General features: G+C 44.7%; 1 protein-coding gene across 11 annotated transcripts in view; it reads right to left on the reverse strand.

Annotated features, from left to right (window-relative positions):
• LOC138548762 (microtubule-associated serine/threonine-protein kinase 2-like) overlaps nucleotides 1-22,346 on the reverse strand; it is a 2,396,492-nt gene that overhangs the window by 196,881 nt on the left and 2,177,265 nt on the right. For all 11 annotated transcript variants that reach the window (XM_069642298.1, XM_069642297.1, XM_069642303.1 and 8 more), the window contains one exon: nucleotides 14,249-14,414. In XM_069642298.1, coding sequence (XP_069498399.1) covers nucleotides 14,249-14,414 — 166 coding nt within the window. The remainder of the gene's footprint in view (nucleotides 1-14,248; nucleotides 14,415-22,346) is intronic.

The raw sequence follows: 22,346 nt of genomic DNA on the forward strand, positions 1-22,346 counted from the left end.
AACTGTTTTCACTTTTAAAACCAAATTTCCTTTCCCATTGAAAAGCCCATCCTGTCAGTAATTTAGTCACTCTTTCACTTTCATATTATCCCTGTCACTCAGCATAAAAACAGCATTTCAATTTTGTCTATTTCACCCGTTTTTGAAACCGTTTTGACATTTAAACCCATGTAAATTAGCAAATGCAATTTCTATGTGTGAGATTTGGCTGTACTGTGTTTTTCACTTTCAAGTTGATTTTCTGAATTGTATGCCCGTTGTTAGGACATTGCTGCTAGTGTTATTACATCTGTGATAGTGCTATACTCATATTTACCTTATTTATTCAACCACACATGTAAAATACATATTTACTAATTCCGAGTGCTATTTTGTGCAATTGCAAAGGTTTTTAAATTGCCTCCCATTTCTAGGGGGAAGGTTGGATTTCATTTCTGTTTGCTGTCTAGTATACCTGACTCCTTGTTACTCCTTTCAATTCAAAATTCGGTTAATCAGGATTTGATGGACCATTGCAGGGGGAAATCTTAACTGGGGAGCTATCTACCAGAAAAGTAAAATTGCTCCCATCCATTTGTGCTTTGAGTATATTTTATTAGAAGGTCAAACTAAAGATATTCTATAATTTTACTGTGTTATCACCGCACTGGTGATTGCTGCCCAATATTAAATTGTGTGATTTCATTTGGATTTTCAAAATAAATAAATATTGTATTACTATCCACCGGCCTGGTTCGTGGTCCATTGTGACCCGGGGTATTTGTAAAAGGGAGTGTGAGACGGGTTGGGTGCCATCTCAATCTGAATCATTAGTAAAATAAAGTAAGAGTGTTTTAATTGTGCGCTGCATCCTAGGCTAGTGGCAAGAGTCCTGGTCTGGTGTGTGAATAAAGTAAGAGTGTTTTAATTGAGCGCTGCATCCTAGGCTAGTGGCAAGAGTCCTGGTCTGGTGTGTGAAGCCCGATTAGAATCCTTAACAATATTCATTCACTGGCCATGTTAGACTATTTAGCCACTTCAGAGGCTTTAATCTGGAGGCGTCTCTTCGAACTTCCTAATACCGTTTCCATTCATGCTATTAGATACAAATAGGGCATTGTTTCATTGAGGACTCGAGATAATTGGAAGCTTTTATCACTCGGGCAAGATTCTGTGTACGGCTGCAGACTCCCTGTTTGTTGATCTTAAGCTGACACTTGAGTAAAATGGCAGTGTTTGTTTAAGAGACATACTAAAAACGTGTTTTGATCTCCTAACTAATTTGGGCAGCTCAGTAATTGAATTTATTGAAATCTGGTTAAAGTAAAAAACTTTTATTAAACTTTAACTGGATCAACACCACTGAGTCATTTCCAGGGAGAACATAAGAAGGCTGGGACTGTAGCCCCTTACTTTGCTATCTATCCAAATAAGTATATTAGGCATTTCTTCATGCAGTTTATTTGGAATTTGATCTTGCCAAAACAGATCCTGGCAAGATATGGTTTGCTCCCTGCGAGCGTGCGATTTGCTGGTTTTGCAATACGGATTACCAGCGCCAAACCCTTAAAGGGATAGTCCAGTAAAAAATGCTATTTTAAAAATAGATAGGCAACATTAAAAAAATAATACTGGCACTTTTTTAATTTAAAACTTCCTATGTAAAATTTTGAGCTATTCAAGCTCAAAATTCGCAAAAGCAGCACATGGGCGCATCCATTTTGTGAAATGGATGCCCGCCTGTGCAGGCTTTTGCGGCACTAATGAAGGAAAAGCCAGCCAGCTGTAGTAAACAAAAGCTACCGCTGGGTGGCTTTTCCTTCATTGGTGCTGTACGCGGAGGACGGGAACCGGAAACCAGAGCAGGAAAGCTGCAGCTGAATCTCGGTAAGTGCTATTTATTTATTTTTTAAAAAATAAGCACTAACTGCAGTTTTTTCTCTAAGCTTTCCGGGCTGGAGGGGCCCGGAAAACTTAGAAATAAAACTGCAGCTTTAAAAACATATTTATGTTTGCGGTCGCTTTTGAATCAGATTTAGGCAGAAACACTGCAGCATTTACCATTTCCCATTTGGGGCTCTCGGGCCCCCCGTGGGGAGCCTGAGAGCCCCAAATGGGAAATCAGATTTAGGCAGAAACACTGCAGCATTTAGCATTTCCCATTTGGGGCTCTCGGGGCCCCCCGTGGGGAGCCCAAGAGCCCCAAATGGGAAATCAGCTGTAGGCAGAAACACTGCGGCATGTAAACACAACCGTGTTGTGTTTCTGCCTGCCTTGGCTTTCACTTTGGGTCTCCGGTGCTCCCCCGGGGGAGCACCGGAGACCCAAAGAGATAGCCACAGCAGGCAGAAACACAACATGGTTGTGTTTGAAAACGCTGCGGTTTTTCTTTCCGGGTTTCTCAGGCTCCTCCGAGACAGAGGAGCCTGAGAAACTTGGAAAGAAAAAACGCAGCGTTTTCAAACACAACGTTGTATTTATGTTTGCGGTCGCTTCAAAAGCGACCGCAAACATAAATATAACGTTTTTAAAGCTGCGGTTTTATTTCTAAGTTTTCCGGGCTCCTCCAGCCCGGAAAACTTAGAAAAAAAAAACACAGCTAGTGCTTATTTAAAAAATAAAATAAATAAAAAAGATTCAGCTGCAACTTTCCTGCTCTGGTCTCCGGTTCCCGTCCTCCGTGTACAGCACCAATGAAGGAAAAGCCACCCAGCGGTAGCTTTTGTTTACTACAGCTGGCTGGCTTTTCCTTCATTAGTGCCGCAAAAGCAAAAGCCAGCACAGGCGGGCATCCATTTCACAAAATGGATGCGCCCATGTGCTTGCTTTTGCGAATTTTGAGCTTGAATAGCTCAAAATTTTACAAAGGAAGTTTTTTAAAAAAAAAAAGTGCTAGTATTATTTTTTTAATGTTGCCTATCTATTTTTAAAATAAATATTTTTACTGGACTATCCCTTTAAGAAACTATTGGTTTCATGTAAGGCTGTTCAGGCTTGAAGAGGGAGTTACCTAAACAAATTTGAAGGTATGCTCTTGAGGAACCAGGAGGATTTTTTTGTATCGGCAACTTGCTTAGGAGGGCGTACTACCAGCACAGTACTGGCTTTTTATAAAGCTTGAAACTAGACGGCCACTTAACCTGAGTGTGAGAGCCATCTGAAGCTGTATTATATGTTGGTGCTAATTTTGTAATCATCTTAATAGGGGAAATAGCAAACATGTTTTTCCTACCATGATCTTTTTATACGTATCATTTATTTTTAATATAAGAGGAATAAATTGCACAAGGACATTTTGAATTTTGAATTGGGCTTTGTGCCTCATGAAGTTTATGGAATGTTTGACGATTTTAACCTTACTGGTTTTATGTATTTGTGTTTATGTGTCAATAAAGCTGTGTTTCATTATGTAAATTAGATATGAAAAAACATTGTTAGAGGTAAACCTTCTGTTTTTCACCAAATAACAAAAAGAAAAAAGACACGTCCAAAGCCATAGCAGTTATTGTATTCTTATTCAGAGACAAAAGTGATGACATCCGAGAACAAACTGCACACTGCAAACCCACATGACATTCTCTGCCAAACCTTTACCTGCAATGACATCCCGTGTCTCATCCTTCGCTCCGGTATCCATTGAAGGCCCCACTAAAGGAAACAACATTGTTTGAATAGCAAACTTCTGCCCAATAACTAACAATAGTACAGAAACTACCCTGATCATCATTCACAAAGAGATTCTAAAATCCTTGAATGCAAAATACCCAAAAGCGAGGTGTTAGAGGTGCTTGTACCTCTATCCCTTGTTAGGATTGAAGGGAAGGACAAATGCATGTTGTTGAGTTCAACCAAGTCTTCATTTACTTAAGCAAGAACTCAAGATTATAAGGAGGGATGATGACAATCCCCAGCCAAAGAGGCTCTCCTGCAACCGCCTTCTATGGAATCGCCACCTTCTCCACCAGGCTCCAAGTTGTGCTATCAGCTCCACAACTATGTACATAGCAACACAATAACAACAGGTTGCTAAACAATATACATATGTGAAAGAGAAATGTACGCAGGTACAGGCACCTCTAACACTCTGATACTACTGGATTTATCATCTGCCTGTGATGTCGTAGACTACTCCTACACTGCCTCAAAGGGTCAATCAGGATAACTCTAGAGCTTGGATTATTTCCTACCTCACATAACATTGCTTCCAATTGCCCATCATAAATCGGAAACTCACAGTCAACCTAAAATGGTTCCCCAATGACCTGCCCCCATGGCTTTTCAATGTTTATGATATCCCTCACTCCTTTTCTAGACTTCGTTAAGTCTCCGTAACAACGGTATGCTGATGACTCACAGAAGGCACAAACACTTGAGACTTGGAGACAGTTCAAGGTTTTTTTATTTTTATTTTATAGGCCAAGTGACATTCCTCTCTCTCTCTGGTCTGCCCACGAACCTCCTACTTAACCCGTGTATCCATAACATATGGTTAGTTCTACCAAATGGTAACCCCCTACTGACTGACTGGAGCCTGGGACCGCTCTACCTCCAACATTCTCTTCCAAAACACCTTCCTTCTCGAGCTCTCTTGTCATCCACCTCCAACTCAGAGTCGCACGCTTCTCAAACAGATAGTTGGGGGCAGATCTATCTCCTCAGCTGGGGCCTCCCTCTGGAACAGCCTCTCTGCCTCTCTCAAATTTGAGCAGAACCACCTCCGAACTCAAGACCTTCCTTTTCGCTTCCGCTTTCTCTCTTCCTCACCCTGCTGATACACCGACTGCTCCGTGCATTGGAGGGGTCCCTAGCACTTGCTCATGTATTCAGGCTAGATCAGTCACACCCACTCATCTCTTCCCCTCTCCTCTTGCTACCACCCATCTCAACTTACTCTGCTCACCAGTCCTTCATCCCTCCAATGTTTCACTCATTCTACTGCTTGCCTTTGCCCTTTGATGTAAAAACTCTTCCAATCCACTTTAATACACCACCCACATCCCTACTTTCTTCCACACTATTTCTCCTTTCTGGCTACTACAGTCCTTCTCCCACTAAAATACTCTGTCCTTTTAAACAAACACTCTTCTTTCACCCAGTATCAGTCACTTAACATTCATGCCTTACCTTCAACTGCAGAACCACTCTTACACCTAAACGAATACCTCACCTGCACCAACAATCTGCTAAACAATCTGCTGCTCCTTCCTTCCTCCTGCTGGTGGTAAACCCACATCTTCCCCTTCCTGTTCCTGCCTCATACTGCCCTTCCTCTCTCGGGATCAGTCCCCTTTCCCTAACCAATAGTTTCCTGCCTTTTCCCACAGGGATGTATATGTACAAGAAAAAGGCATACAAAGGGGGCTAAGCCCCAACAACATCTTTGTGTTCCTGCTTTGAAACTTCAATGGTGGCCATGGCAGGACAGTGTGCAAGAGGGTATGTGGGGGTCGTTTCCCTGTGCCCTCGAAGGTAATTCTTTAAGCTTGGAGGGCCCCAGCTCTTGATTTTTCTCTGGTCCTCTAGGGTGTCCAAAGAAATAATACTGGCACACTTGCCAGTGTGCTGCTGTGAACCGCTACTTGTGTGGTAGTTGTGAGTCTCTTGGGGCTCCATAAACTCTCACGCCACGTCTCTTGGTTGCTGGCGCAGAGCAACGGCTACACAGCGTCCTGGAGGGCCCCTGGTGCTTCCAGGTCTTTCAGTCTCCAGCCTTTGACTGGGCGACTGTGGCACTTGCCGCTACCACAGTCCACCTGAAGGGTGGGACTGTCTGTATTCTCCGTTGCAGCTTCGAACTACAGTTGGAACTGAACCCCTATGGACAACGTCAAAGACTTGGCCTTGTCACACAGCAATTCTCCATCGATCTAGGAAAACCGCATCCTAAAGTACACAACATCCTTGGTAGAGTACCTCCTTCAAACACAGGTCTGGATGACAAACAAACAGGTCTGGATGAGCAAACGTTTGAGCTTGCTCAATAGAAGCAACACCAAAATATTGTTTTGTGGCCTAGTTAAAAACATGAAGTTCTTTTTCAACTGGTTGCCAGTAATATGGTCCCACCGTCCCCGACTGCACTATCATCGACGTGGGGGGTCAACTCTGACCCAGAGTTGTCCTTAAAGTATCAAGGCACTACAATTGTGAAAGGTGTTCACAACAAACAGTACAGACTACATAGAATCGCCTCAACTACATTTCCAACAAAAAGGTACGTAGCTCTGGTTCTACCATGGTCCATAACTGGGCAGCACAGATTATTTTAGAACTGGATAAAAAACTCTGCCTGGTTCACTAAGCAAACATCTCTAAACAGCAGAGGTGGTACTGTCATGATCTCCGCTTCCAAAAGGTCAGGACTTACCCAACTCCCTTGGAAGCAGACCCATAACCCAGGTTCCGAGTGCCAACCAGTCCCAATTGGGACCTTTTGGACCCTGTCCTGGCGCAGGTGGCACCAGGCTCATAAATATGCCCAGTCCCAGCGCTGGAAGCGCCGGGCTCATAATGCTTGGGTGGACTTACCTGCAGCAGACCATGCTGCTTACTTACCCGCCAGTTGAGCCTCTAATCCTCTTCTGTTTGGGACTACTTTTCCTGTTGGGTGGAGCAGGAGCCACTCCCTAGGTTCAGAACACTGGAACTCTTCTGGAAAGCAGGAACTCTTGTCTTACCTAGGCGAGGCTGTGGAAGGAGACACCTAAGCACCACAGGAGGCTATTTAAACCACACCCGATGGATGAATCTTGCTTTGCGTTACTCTGCATCCTCTGCAGCAGAAAGCTCATCGTGTCTTCTGCATCTGATCCTGGGCCTAAGGGAAAAAGGCTTACCATCCTGAATCCAGTCTTCAGTAACACCTATAAAGACAAGAAAGAACAGGTTAGCATTACGGTCTTTAGTGGCAGCGCTTCTCTTACCTGGTCCATCGGCTGTCACCAACGCCTCGCGCTGCATTCCGGCATCTGAAAGACAAAGGCTTACCTACTCTTCGCGTGCTCCGGAGGTCTTCGCACTGCATTCCGGCATCTGAAAGACAAAAGCTTACCAACTCTTCGCACGCTCCGGAGGCCTTCGGGGATGCATCCCGCATCTGAAAGACAAAAGAAGGTGCGTTTAAAGACATTGGGTAACTTTATTACTCACGTGCCGTTACTCCTTCCCACGCCGAACCCAGTGGGTATTCCGGCACCCTTCAGCAGCTCCGAACTTGTACCTGCAAGATAAAAGGACAGTTAGTGCGCATCGTGAAGCAGGCAACAAGCGCTTACTTAAGTGCTTCCAGGCGCTTCTATTCCTCACACGGGTTCCATCCTCAACTCACTTCAGCCCGTCATCCGCCATCGCCGGAACCCTGCAAAACAAGAGACATCATTACAAAAGACTTTTAAAGACATTTGAAATACTCGGAACTTACCGTTCGTGCAGTAAACGACGGACAGCAGTCCTCTGAGGTCAAGAGGCCTGCACCCTTATCCAGTGAAGAAACTGGTTAGGGCACCCTGCCCCGAGGCAGATGGAGAGCTCGGCGTTCACTTACCTAAGGTGAGAGCGTTAACCTTTGGGGTTCTACAGGAGAAGAGAAGGGGAAGAAGAGAGAGACACCCAATAACCCCAGTTCATTAATCCCATATTTTCTATCTGCAGACATCTTACTCTTCGAGTCAGACATACAGTGCACAGAGGTCCAGCCCAAAGAGCCAACCGTGTGTTACACATCACCTTTGAAGATACGGTATTCGCCCAGTCAAGACCGGCGCCTCTGCGGGAATCAGGTGAGCGTTACAGGTACAGACTGCCAAGGAACCTTAGATCGACCTACATGGGTCACCTCTGGTGCCATGATATCAAACTATTTGCAAATGAGAGATCCGACTCAGTGTTGTTGGTCCCAAAATGTGGAATGAGCACCCTACAGCTTTGAGATTACAGGAACAAACTTACAAATGTCCTCCTCAAAAGGATCACCCTAATCACCTAGCCCTGCCAGAAGATCTCCCCGGACTTGGCCTATAACGGAGACACCTCTATCCTCTTCATCATTCAGAACGACCCTCAAGATACCCATGCAGGCCGATCCCCAGCCCTGGAACAGATCTACACCAGCCTCTGAATTCCCGTGTTCTTTGGGATCCTCACCCTTAAGGCCTTCCTCATTGAGCACCTCTCCTTATCAGAATAACAGCAAGAATATCCAGGTGTGTCCCTTATAGCACTAGGAGTGGTGTGTCACGAAACCCAACAATCCGAAGTGGTCAACACACACACTGTATTGACACTTGACTAACTTCAAATAATCTGATCTCAGGATATGTAGCATTCAGGCTTGCTGCAAATGTAGTGCTTCCCTCCTTTTTCATTTCTTCACATTCACTACCCACCCCACTGCCAACCTGTTGCTTTGATGAGCTTTTCTCACTGGCTTTTAACATTGTGCACAACTGCTAAAAAAGAAATCAATTAGTGCCCAGAGGACTTACGAATAACATGTCATGAAAGACCCAGTAACTTAAAGATCACTGGAAGACCAGCTAAAAAATGTTAACATATTTTCAAACAATCCACCTCGTCCAAATACCTCACTCAGGCCATGAAAGAGTTGTAGACATTTTTTTTTATACTCTATAGCAACGTTTGGGGTTAGACATGTGTGAGCAGAATGTCATTTATTTTGATGCACTTTAGATGAGAGGACATTCAGTGCCTGCAGACAGGACTGAAATTGCATGAAGAATGTAGTGCATGCTGTAATGGTAAGTGCTACATACACACGTACTTGCTACGAGCAAGTCAGTAGGGAGAGGTCTTTATGCGTAAATGGCATTGCCAACTCAAATACGTTTTCTCGCCTGCATCAGTTCCATTGTTATCTAATTTTATAGAGCGTACTATTTCCTTCTCTCCAGTATTAATTAACCAATCATGGAGGTGCAGCTTCTGACACTGGAGGAATAGTGGCAGTAGAGGTGCATGTTTTTCTTTTAACAACTACCTTTTTATGTAAAGAAATACAAATATGCCAAAATGGATAATGCATACTAAGCATCGTCGTAAAACATGTTAATGGGCCTCATTACGAGTTTGGAGGTAGCCATGCCCGGCTACCCCCAAACCCGGGTCGCGCAAAAGGGGACTTACTGAACCATTATGACCTTGGAGGGCCCAGTAATTCCCTTTCGCTGGCCCCGGGCCCGATACATCCCCATTCCCATTTGAGCCCCTATAGGGTTCAATGGGAATGGGGAGGATGGTAGCAGAGGTACCGTTCAGAACAGTACCGCTGCTACCATCCTTGTCTGCTCGTGGGTGCAGCTCTGCATGCCTGGTCTGAACAGGCGTCCAGAGCTACACCTGCGAGCAGACTCGGAATGTAGCGGCATGGCAACACTCCTAATGAGGCCCAAATTCACAAATTCAGCATCTATCAGCAAAGGCAATATTCCTGAAAAATCAGCAATGCATCACAAATTAAGAGCACAAGGCGCTGCATACGTCCAAGCCGCATTTAGGATGCTACGTTCACTGTATGATCAACTGATGGGCACCTAGTTTGTATGCAGGACCTAAAATTGATCCAAATGTCTTTATGTCCGTTTTTAGCTATAAAAAAGGGTTTTTGTTAAAGAACACAATATCATGAACCATGTAGAATAATTTGGCACAATATTTCCGATCCATAGTAAGGTGACCCTGTGCTTTGCCAACTGTGAGGGTGTGGAAGGAGGAGACCGACACACAGGAGGCATGCTTTTGGGCAAATAGTTTATTTTATACCATAAGAAAGAAAGAAACCTATGTAACCCAAGAGGGGTTTCACTGTCAGAATGTCCGAAACAAAAGAATGTACTGTCATGTGTAAAAATCCTACTTTTTACCGCCACACTTCTAACAAAACTAAAATGGATTTGTCTCTTCAATGTCCAGATGAATGAGTCCCTTCCTCTGGGCAATATGGTTTGAAAAGTAAGGGGATTGTCTCCCTTCTCCTGGCCATTCCCAGGCTTCCCTTGACAGTTTGTGGTTGGGGAATGTCTCCTTTGCCTGGGCCTCTCTAAGGGTTTTCTTGGTAAGTCAATGTGTTTGGGGGAATATCTTCCTTCCCCAGGCCTTTCTCAGGTTTTACATGACAGTTCACTGGACAGCCCTAGTGTAATCTTCTGCCAGGAGCTGTCTTTCTCAAGTGTGGGCCTCAGTCCCCTTCTTATGTTTCCTCTTGATTGTTCACTAGGCAGCACTGGTGTACTCTTCTGCCAGGGTCTGCCTTCCTCAAATGTGGGTCCCAGACCACTTCTTAGACTTCTCATAAGTGGGTCCCAGAACCCTTCGTATGGGCTTCTCAAGTGTGGGTCCCAGTTTCTCAAGAGTCTAGAGGTCGCTAGACAGCCCCTGTATCTTCTGGAGGGTTCCCGGTCCCGCGCCTCCTTCTCAGGTCTCCAATCGTCTTCTTGCAGCTCTTCTCAGCTATTTCCTGTTCTCACGCTGGTTTACACGGCTCTGCTGTGGAGCCACGCGCATGTAATTGCTCGCCTGCGTCGTGCAGCACTCATCTGTGCCCGGGCTTTCTGTCTTGCCCGTTCGACACGTCACACTTTGACGAGACCGATAGGGACTCCTGAACTCTTCCCGATTCATCACGGTCAGCAGCTGCAGGCTGAGCTTTTCCTGGTGCGGGTAAGGACCTCTGCTTGCAGTGCTTCAGAGGAGGGACTGACAATGTTCGTCCCTCTCCCATCTTCAAGCTACATGTGACTGGATAACTAGACCGTTCACTGTGGTTTTCTGAGAGGTTGTTTAGGGCTACGTGCATCTTCCTTGTCTCAGTACTTGAAAGAGACAGCTCAGTGAAGTGAGCTGCTTCACCTCCCTGGCTTCAAGGAAAGGGTCGCTCCCATCGGTTAGCAGGGACGACATCATGGGATTTATCACACAAACCATAGTAAGGCAGATACTTTTGGTGGTGTCAGGCACTGTGTTTGCAAATGCTGGTCACGACGGGATAGTTGCTGGTTCTATACCAAACCTATTTAACTTGATCCTCCCAGATTTTAAATATGGCAGGGCACAGGTATAGCATATGAAAGAATCCAGCTGGCGCAACCATGCATTGAGGGAACAAAGCCGACACATTAGGAGTTATCCTGCCATAGGTGTTTCATGGGCGTCTTGACAAACACTGGTGTCACTGACACTGGATGTCAATAAAAGGCTTGGAATCCCTGACTTAATGTCAGACAGGCAGGCAGGCTTCTGCACCCTGGCAATGCTTTAACCTGCTTGTAATGAGTATGTGGATTACATGCAAAGGAGAGGACCATGGCCACAGTGACTATGATTTTCAGGGGACAGAGGCAGATGCTGAAGAGCACCAGTGACAGTGGGGATCTTAGAGGGAATCCACATGTGACATGGTGGAAATCGGGCAAGATAGGAAAGAGCCTGTCCGAGTCATTGAGTTCTTCCCGAAGGGTGAACGAAAACAGGTATTAGATGGTGGCTACAAAGTTGCTGGTTGCCCTCTAGAAGTGTTCTCTCTTTACATCATCTGATTAATGGCCCTCTTCCCATACTTTTTGGAATGTTTGAGGTAGTGCTTATGGTAGGAACACAGAGTGTCCACAGAGGACCAACCAGGCTCTGAATGCCAAGGCTAGGGTGGGGATAGGATACACCAATTTACAACTGTACATGTTGTGCACAGGAAAGTGATGTGTCTTGTAGTTTTCTATGGTCAGGTTGAGTATTACTTGTGCAAGGGTGAAAAGATGGCATGTTTGACAAAAAATAGATCTGCTCCTTCTGTAAACGGCCGATTAATGGCAAGTGTTGTGTTGGGACAAAGATGTCTAGACACTATAAGAATCTTGGTTGTCTTTGTTGGGTGATCGATAAAGGGTTCAATGGGAAAGAAGGGTACGTGTTGCGCATGCCATTGTGGTGACTGGGGTAATGGCAATGTTGCCGCTATGTGGAGCTTTAGCATATTTCTAGTGTAGTTACGAGAATGGGACTATTAGTGTTACTTAGTGTATAGTCGATACATTTTAGATTTTCACATGCATAGCAACATAATGACAAATCTGCCCATACAATATGAACATAATGTAGTTGTGTGGAGTGCCATGTAGTGCCTAAAGTTGGGAAGCACAGAGCATCATATGCGTACGTGAGGCAGGAGATTTGTGGCTGGAGAAGTCACTGAGGGGACGCGATAGTCTTGAACATACATGATATATACAGAAGTTTTCAGGGAAATATGTTTGTAACAGTTGAGGAACAAGGGGTACATGGCGAATACACAAATCTGTATGCTGCAGGCCCCCTCATAGTTGGGAGTTGGTGTAGGCCGCAGAAACCTGGGGTAGCGAGATAAACTGTGTGACCTGGGAAGCTGGTTGTTCGCGGTTGAAGCCTGGTGGAAGGCTGCTAACTCCCTTTCGGGCAGCTGCGATAACATCAAATAGTCATTTGCAGCCATGCAACAGGTTTACGACTTGGTTCTATTGTGGAGAGGAGATGCAATCTTTCTAAGTACATGGGAGTTCTTATTCAATGACCAGGGAGCGCCAACCACCTGGTAGGGTCAATTTGGGGACATGTAATAAATATGGTGCCAGGCATGCTTAAGGGCAGAGTTGGTCAATGGTTTATGGGTGGCAATCAGGTTCTCAAGAATGACCAGCATGTGGCCAGAGGACATGAATGCTGAAATGGTAGTCGTTATAGATTAGCATGAAATGGGAGATCCTAGTGATGACAGCAAGTTGCCTATCATCAGTTCAAAGGGAACTTGTTTGTTTCTCTCCCTCCTCATATTGTTGAAGTGTCCTTGTAAACCCACATGCATCATTACCCGGGGTTAGACGGTCCCCGACCAGATGGAACCTGTAATAAATTAAGATTGTTGTGCATGAATATGTAACCATGTGAAGATGCCACGACCTGCTACGGAAATATCCTGAAAAGGGATGCACTGTAAATATGAGCTAAATGCAAATATATGTTTAACAGGGATGGTGGTTAAATGAATGTATCCAATGAGAGTGTAGGAACCTGAGGAGATTACATTTCCACATATAGGGCTAACCAATCATGTTTGGGGGATGACTTTGTAACGAAATATGTGGGAGTATGTTAAATGTTGCAAAATGCATAAAATGTGTGATCTTTGTGTGGTTCAAGGAGAATCTGTAAAGTTCAGCCGTTTGTACAATAAACTTTCTTTATGGAAAAACGTGCACTTGCTTCTTAAAAGGTGGGCCTGTTTTGGGTAAGGATATCAGAGGTCCACCCCCACAGTTCTTGATAGAGAAGAGCTGTCTCAGACATTCAAAGATGCTCTTGGTGTTTTTTGAGTAGAGGGGGAAGAGAAAGCAGGCACTGGTGGATGCTTTGTTCTGTGTATTTCTTTTCTAGAGGCACTTTCTTACTCAATACACATTTTTATGTATGAATTTGTCAAATGAGCAAGTTGTTAGCAGCAGAATTACTAGGATTAATTTGTACTGGAGTCATTATGTGGGATTTAGAGTGGTAGATCATTGTGTTAAGTTTGAAGTTGCAATTGGTCTGTACAGAGGGATGAAGGCATTCTTATATCGCTCCCCAAATGTTGCTGGCCCACCAACATTTAAGTACCACTGGCGCTTCAATGTGTGTACATTACAGCTTAAATCAACAATCGTACATTGACTTGGAACTGAAGAAAACTTGCTTACATAAACTAGCAAAATTATCGGCTGCGTGACAATGTACAATGCTTGATTTAAATATTTAATTTTCATTCACAATCATGATGCAGCTACAGTTAAACTGTATGCCTGTGGACCATTTACACACAATGTTTTACAGTTAACTGTCATATTGACGTCCCAAAACTATGCATAGAACCTATGCACCACTGTCTACTCGAAGAACTGTTTTTGCTATAATCAGAATGTCAGAGCCTGCACGGCCCATGAGTATATAGTGCAATTGGGTGACAGATGACAGTTTTTATGGGGCAGTCCAAATTAACAGACAGACTCGCCTAGCGGTAGTAAGGTTACATAAAGAGAAAAATGATAGCACATCCAGAATTTAAGAGAACATTTTAGGACAGCAGACAGTATTGCTTAGAAAAGGAAATATATATTAACAGCTATAGGACATTCTGGACTAAAATGCAGCATTACCACACATCCCAAAGACTTACAGTAGAAAAATAAAATAAAGGAATAGCTATATAGCTGTATATGAGAACACAAATGTATAGAAGAAAATAACTTACCACTGATTACTTGTCCAAAAAGCTCCTCAGGTGTGTCCCCGAAGAAAGGGACACAACCAACCAAAAACTCATAGAGGATAATGCCCATAGCCCACCAGTCCACTGGCTTTCCATAGCCCTGCCTCAGGATAACTTCTGGGGCAATGTATTCTGGTGTCCCACAGACCTGTGGCAGAAAGGGAGGCACAAACACTGGTAAACAATCCACTATACAAGTATGCAAAGACATGGTGTGCTTAAAGGCTCTTCACATTTCTCACAGCTATTACCACACAGAAGCGTGCAACTTTTTAACATAATTTTCTTCTGGCCACACTTGTAAAAAAAAAAAAGAATACTACTTAAAAAAAAAAGATCTCTGAGCAAGAATAGTCAATTGAATAACTTTTTACAGGGAGCGTTAATGTGATCTATGCAAATCATGGATAGAATGTTTGGAGAAACATACAATCATGACATCCCACAGCTGGATCGGCTAGGAGACTGACAGGATAAAGACTAGGCAGAGTGACTTTGTTTCGTATGAATATTTCAAGACTTTAAAGGTAAAGTCAAAAGGATTGAAGATCATCAGACTATTGGAGACTAAGCTGTAAAGACAGCATAATTGGGTTACTGTGTAGACAAGTGGTCAAGAGTAACCGCTGTGCAGGATTTAGTAAAAAGGAGAACTGAATGAGTCATAAAAAATACAACTCTCAGTCTGAAAAGCATGACGACATTCTCTCACAGTAAGATGAGCACTGGCATAGCAAACCACTTTAGCTTTTGTACAGGCATATGAAAGTCATTTGCGAGCCACTCCATAATGGTACAACCTAGGCATAAATGGCAATAGGAGACAAATTGTGCGAACACCTGGACATATGAGAGCAGTGCCTGGCAAATGCCTACCTAATCCCTATGAGACACAAAACTGCTCACTTTGCCAATGATTGTTTTAAACAGGAATTAAATGCAAGGAAAAGATGAAAGGACACATACGTCTGAAAAATTAAGTGGCAGGAAATTTTCATTACACTAGGAGCGGATTTACAACTCCAATTAAGTCATTACTTTTGTATGTGTATTCATACTCCACGATTTCTTGGGGCTGCCATAGATTAGGATCCTAGGAGACAAGTGGACATACTACACATTACCCCACACTGGTGAACAACCAGGTCTTCACACATGGCTCAGTGGCTCTCAAGGTGAAAGGAAGAGCATTCCATAATCTGGGAACTTCTACAGAAAACATGATCCCACACATTCATTTTCCTTGAAAATGTGGGAATTCCCAGCACAAATCTTGAGTAGGTGCAAAGATCCTGGCTGGGCTGGTTGGTTTAATGTTTAAATGTTAAAGGTATTTGTACCGCGCACCGTCATCAACGGAATTGGCCCCCAGGCGCTCTGGCGGATCTGCAAACGATAAGGTGTGATGGGTTAGTAAGGTGAAGAGGGAGTAGGATAGTGAGAGGAGTGGTGTTCTGTTGGCAGCTTCAACTCGGTATGCACAGGGTGCTGAGCTTTGGTGCGGGTATTGGCTCGGTGTCAGTCCGCGTGTGCTGTTGCTCCGGCTTATGTGTTGTTGCAGTGTTGTGAAGTGCGTGCGGCTTGTGGGGCGAGAGATGGTTGTGTGAGTTTTTGAGTGAGATAAGTATGCAGAGTTTGGGGTTCTATTGGTTAGTGGGTTACCTGACCTTTAGCATGCTAACATTTACAGTTTTGTCTAAGTGTGGCACTTGTTGGCCTTCACAATCCTATCTAGAAGTGGCGCAGGCCAGTGTTCAGAATTCTATCTAGGTGTGGGCATGCTAACATTCACAATCTTATCTAGATGCGGCGCAGGCTGGTGTTCACAGTTCTAAGTGTGGCACATGCTAACATTCAAGTTTCATGTAGGCGCGGGCATGCCATCCTTCGATCAAAATCCTATCTAGATGCGACGCAGGCTAATGTTCACAATTCTATCTAAGTGTGGACATGCCAATATTCACAATTCCATTTAGATGCGACACAGGCTAATGGTCACAATTCTATCTAAGGGTGGACATGCCAATATTCACAATTCAATTTAGATGCGATGCAGGCTAATGTTCACAATTCTATCTAAGGGTGGTCATGCCAATATTCACAATTCCATTTAGATGCGACACAGGCTAATGTTCACAATTCTATCTAAGGGTGGACATGCTAATATTTACAATTCTATATAGGTGTGGACATGCTAATATTATGGCACTCTATGTTATTGGGAGGTAAGATAGAGTGGCAGTGGTTTTCTGGAGTAGAGTAATTGCTCTACTCCCCACCTATGCCACATTCACAGTTTTTGTTGGTGTCTGTTAGCTGCTGGCTTCCTTGGCGTCCCCTGCGGACACCTGCAGACACATCTTGGAGCGGCCAATGTCGGAATCCGCCCTTGGCCTTGGGGCTGCCGGGCAGAGGGCTGCCCTGCGGGGGTTTATGATATGTGGCTAGGAGACCAATCAGGGTGCCGGGGGAGGGTTGGGAGGCGGGATTGGGCTGGAGAAGGAGGAGGGGACTAGAGTGCCGAGCTGTTGTGCTACCTTTTTCTCCACCATCTGTCGCCAAATAGGAGTAGGGCGATGGAGCACAGGTTACCTAGATTAGACGGATCATGCGTAGGCTTCTTTAAAAGAGGCTTTACACAGGCCTGTTTAAATTTGGAGGGGACTGTAGCTAATGATTTTATGAGCTAACCATGTGGCCAGAATAGAGATCTGATCAAGTACAACCCAGAGAACCAGAACGAACTCCTAGAAACCCTTTAATCATCCTGTGTCGTAACACGGGAAAATTATGAAAAAGAGTGTTCTGCACTAGGCATTCAACTCTTAACTGGGGATCTCCATCAAAAGTGAAAAATTACTAAGCTTAAACTTAATGTCCTTTGCCATGCTCAGAATGGTATCCTTAAAAGAAAATGTGCAGAAGACTGATTAGAAATAACAGTAGCAGCCCCATAAAAGCCCAGAGTGTGTTCTTACTCCATGCTAGCACTAGCTCAAGGACCCACCCCCCCCCCTTCCCTGGAGGGTGTGTTTTGGTGCAGTTGAGTATATGGTGGGAGGAAATGGCCATAGTCATTACTGATCAATGAGTGTTAGTCCATCCTCACATATCTCTACTGAATAAGTACTTCTATGCCAATGGTTTTGGCTTTTTGGCAGGGTTTTAATCACAATATTACAGCCAAAATAAAAAAGCAGGTTCAGCAATAATCTTATAGTTTATGCACTAATAGGGAGTGTTGTACAGCTTGACCCTTGCTACAAGGGAAATTGAGCACTTTAGCAAGAGGGGAGTGTGAGGAGTCAGTAATGCGAGACGGCCACACAGGTAAAGCTTTCTCACAAGATGCCATTTTATTAAATCGAAACAGTCAGACAAACGCCTATCTTTAGCTAGCCCAACAAGGATATCCCTGCCTAACAAACTAAGGCTAAAGAAAAATGACCTAGTGTCCAAAAGGTATCCGACCCTTGCACTAATATGTACAACAACATTATACAAGGTTTGTTTGGCTGTCTTAGGTTCCACAAAATAACATATCAATTCAAACTCAAAAGCTTTAGAAAGTACGATGTGTGGTGAGGGTTGGATTTCCTTTCCCTGAATCAATGCAGGAATAGTCTGTGCAATGTTCAGATTCAAGAAAGTTCTGTGCAATAACAAAGTTCGATTCAACGTACCACAAAATGTATTTTGTATTATATATATATCCTTTCAATTAGCAAAATAAATATATATCTCTCTTCCTCAGGTTTATTCATTTATCAAAACAACTGTTATTTTTCCAGTCTCTTGCTTGGCAAAAAAAAGCCTTTTCCTCAAAACACAAGTTCATAATTCAGGACAATTTTTCTTTTGTCAAAGACTAAGCACTTTTAGCACATTATAGTTATTGAAAGGAAATACTTTCTGCAATACAACAGTTCATCAAGTAAAGGTGATGGAGTCAACACTTCTGTTCCAACACACCTTTTTACCACAACCACAGCAGTTTAAATCATCTTCTTCTTTCCTGGTATACTCGCCTGCCATGACTACCTTTGGTCGCTTTCCTGGTTCACTTGTCTGTCAGGATAAAACTCCTACTTCAACAGTTGTACTCTGTGGTAATGCTTGTTCCAAAACTCTCAACACCTGGATTCTGAGCGAAGAGGTTTGAACAACAAATGCTTCTCTTTATAGGCTCTTGACTTTTAACAAAGTGGGTAGCAGCTCTTCCCAAATTGGTATGCCATAAAAGGGAAGTTTCTTGCTGTCTCTGTAATATTCATGTATTGCCTTTTGGCTGTAGGAAATGCAGGTAACAGTTCTCTCCCACTTGATCTCTTATATAAGGAGGGCTTTTCACATTCAGCCTTTGTTTTATGTGTTTGCAACCTCTTGTCAGCTGGCAATGTAGGTTACAATTGTCTCCCAAACTGGTATCCCTTGTTAGGAGAGTTGCAGACAATTAGCCTTGGTATCAATCTTCTGCAGCTTTGACAATCCGGGTTTCAATTGTCACCTAATTTGTATCCTGTGTTAGGAGAGTTGTGCCCAGTCTGCATTACTATCTTTCTTCTGCGGCTTTGGCAATGAAAGTTACAATTAAAATCATTAAATTCACTTGTCGATCTCTTTCGGAGCACCCCAGGGTCCCCTGCTTCAGGCCAACTCAATGGTATGCATTGGCGTCTCCTGACTCACGGTTGCTGTTGCAGAGCTGTTCGGTTCCTTCTACGCTCCTGCCCGCTTCCGGTCTGACTGCTGCAGTATGCACAGTCCTTGAACAGAGTTCTCACAGCTCTGTGGGATCGCCGTTGTGACCTCTGTACCAGAGCACTTTAAGGCATCTCAGAAGCTTGTCTCCCACACAGCATAGCTTTCTTCAGAGTCGCTTCCCACTGCACATTCTCTGCACGGCCAAGCTTCCTCTACTTCCACAATATCTCCCACAAGTAGTCCTGCTGCAGCCACTACTGCACAATCAACTTCTCCTTTCTCCTCCACCTGCTCAGGTGCTTTCTGCCACAACTCCTCGACCGCTCATTATGCTTCATCGCCTCTGAAGCAGTTTTCCTCATCCCAGTACCACAAGCATTATGGGACTTGAAGTCCATCATACAGATGGTCCCCTGAGGAGTGCCTCCTTGGAACACACCCCAGGCCAGCCAAACTTAAACACTGGGTGATACTTAAGGATTTCACTTGCATACTGGCTAAGAGACAAATTGACATGACCTGGAAAAATCCTGCAGGGCCAAACTACAATGCGTGGCATAACGAGCTGGAAAGATGGATCATTGCGGAGCAAGAGCATGGGAAGATAGCGTTGCCAGGTCAACGGATGAATCTAGCGCAACCCTCGAGAGATGGAAAGAAATTACCACCACTATGATTTACCCCTCAGATGATAAGCCCCCATGAATGAAAAAAAAGGACTTACCTGTACCAAATTTCAAGAATATGATACACTCAACGGAGATATACATGGATACGACCTAGACCCCAGGACTCCGAGATCCCCCCCTTTTTCTGCTCCCGATCCCCTACCCCCTTGTTCACCAACAATCTGAGTAATGGACATAAAGACTGGGAGACAGTTAAATGTTGTTAAGTTACCTTTATAATTAGCAAAAACGTTGTTTGTTGTGCAACACTGTTAACCTTGCTACCGAAGATGTACTCGGTTTGATGAGTGAGACTGTATAATAACAAATGCCAATGAACAGATTTGAAAATAAATGGGACTTGAAGTCCATAATGTTTTGTCCTTTTTAGGATTAGTTAACTGAAATGGATTTGTTAACAGGGTTGTCAAGTTTGGTGGAGTTAATTAAACGCATTGGTGTTTTACCCTTGTAGTAAGGACCTCTGTATGAGTCAGAATCATAACAATTAGAAGTTGTGATATTAATTCCTTGACCCCCCACTGAACCACTTTTATGCTGGTTAACAGAGTTTTCCTATTTTGTTCTTTGGTTATTTCTAGGAGAGGGAACATTTCATTGACAGCATGCCAACATATATTTAGGTATTAGGGGAATCTGATGCTCAGAACAGGATGAATACTGCATCTTTCCTGCGCTCCCTGACTCTGGCCACTGGCGCCACTCCTCAGTCCCCATTGATGCGTCGACAATATTTACCATTGCATAATGAAACCAGTTTTATTAGGGTGGAGGATGGTGGGACGTATGGAAAAAAAAGGGGCCTATGGACTAAGAGTACGTTAGTCACTACGGTGAGTAACTTATAATTACTCTGACGCTGCATCCCCTTTCCTCCATACTGCATGGGCGATTAAAACTGAATGTAGCCCCAGGGTGGAGAGGTGACCCTCCTTAAGAAAACAAGTTCCTTAGTACTGCCTGCCCAAATGCCGCGTCCGACTTGAAGCCGGCATCCAAACAATAATGCATGCAGAGAGCTGAGGGAGTGGCCCACGTGGCCGACTTGCTGATGACCTGCCACGGGACGTGTCTCTGGAATGCGTGGGCATGCATGTTAGCTGGAAGTGGCTTGTGCTTCCCCTCGCAGATGGCAGCGACCATCCACCTTGCTATGGAGGCCTTGGAGGGCTGATAACCTGACCTTGACCCGTCGAATGCGATAAACAGAGCGTCAGACTTGCGGAAGCTCTTGGTTCTGTCAAGATAGAACTTTAGGGCTCACCTGACATCCAAACAATTCAGAACCCTCTGAGCATCGTCCTTGGGGTCTGCGAAGTAAGTCGGCAGTACTATCTCCTCGTTCAGGTGGAATGCCGTGACTACTTTAGGTGACAACGCGGGATGCATGCAGAGAACCACCTTGTCCCTATGAAAGGTAGTGTATGGCTCAGAAGCAACTAGAGCTTGGATCTCACTGACACGCCTCGCCGATGTCAGACCCAACAAAAGAGCTGTGTTGATGTTGACCAGCCTGATGTCTGTGGATGCCATGGGCTCAAAAGGTTTATGCGCAAAGGCGCTTCACACTATATTGAGGTTCCGCACAGGGTGGGGCTACTTAATGGGCGGGTAAAGGCTAGTGAGGCCCGTCAGATGTCATTAAACCACCGGTTTGGCGGATGAGAAAACGTCCTCTTCTGAGTTCCGGTAGGCTCTGATGGTCGCTAGATGAGTGCAGCACGTGTCTATCTGCACCACCAAGTGTGCGAAGTGTGCTGAGAAAGAAAGCACATCGTCCAGTGTACAAGTGAGAGGATCAACCTTCTTAGCTTCTGCCCAGTGGCAACACCTGGTCCACTTGCTTTTGAACTGGCTCCTAGTAGCATCACTCCTAGTCCCCAGAATGATGTCTAGATTAGTCTACGAGAGGTGCAGATGGTTTAGTGGGACTTGCCCAGGAACCACGCTGCGAGGGCTAACATCTGCAGGGCGGGGTGACTGACCATGCCCCACTGCTGTGAAAGGAGATGAGCTCTGCCGTGGGCGGGAAGGCATAGGCATCCATGCTGTTCACTGTATCTGCAATGTATCGCCCAGAGAGCCTAGACCCTGTCCCTGCCAGGATGCAAACTGAGGGCACTTCCTGTTGAACCAGCTGACGAAGAGGTCCACCTGTGGATGACCCCATCTGTTGAAGATCTCCTGAAGGACCCCATGATTCAGCTGCCACTCGTAATTGTCCACCTCCAGTCTGCTGAGCCTGTCTGTCTGCAGGTTTTGACTCCCCCGGGAGGTGGATCTCTGTCAGGTGAATACCATTCTCCAGGGTCCATTCCCAGATGCTGACCGCCAAGGCGCATAATGGAGGGGACCTGGTGCCACCCTGCTTGTTGTGGTAGTACATGCTGGTGGAGTTATCTGTATGAATGAGGATCGTTTTGCTGCTGATGAGCGGCAGGAAAGCCTTGAGGGCCAGCCAGATGGCCTTCAGTTCCAGCCAATTGATATGGGCCTCATGTTCTTGAAGCGACCAGACTCTGTGGACCCTATGGTTGTCCAGGGTTGCTCCGTAGCCCTCCAAGAACGAATCTGTGGTGATAGTAACCTGCAGTGCTAGTTGTCGGAAGGGCCTGGCTATCCTCAGGTTGCAGTCCGTGCTCCACCAGATTAGGTACTGCTGTAGGAATGGAGGAATGCTGACAAGT

Source organism: Ambystoma mexicanum, chromosome 1q (assembly GCF_040938575.1).
Source record: "Ambystoma mexicanum isolate Mex_15411 chromosome 1q, UKY_AmexF1_1, whole genome shotgun sequence".
Classification (NCBI taxonomy): domain Eukaryota; kingdom Metazoa; phylum Chordata; class Amphibia; order Caudata; family Ambystomatidae; genus Ambystoma; species Ambystoma mexicanum.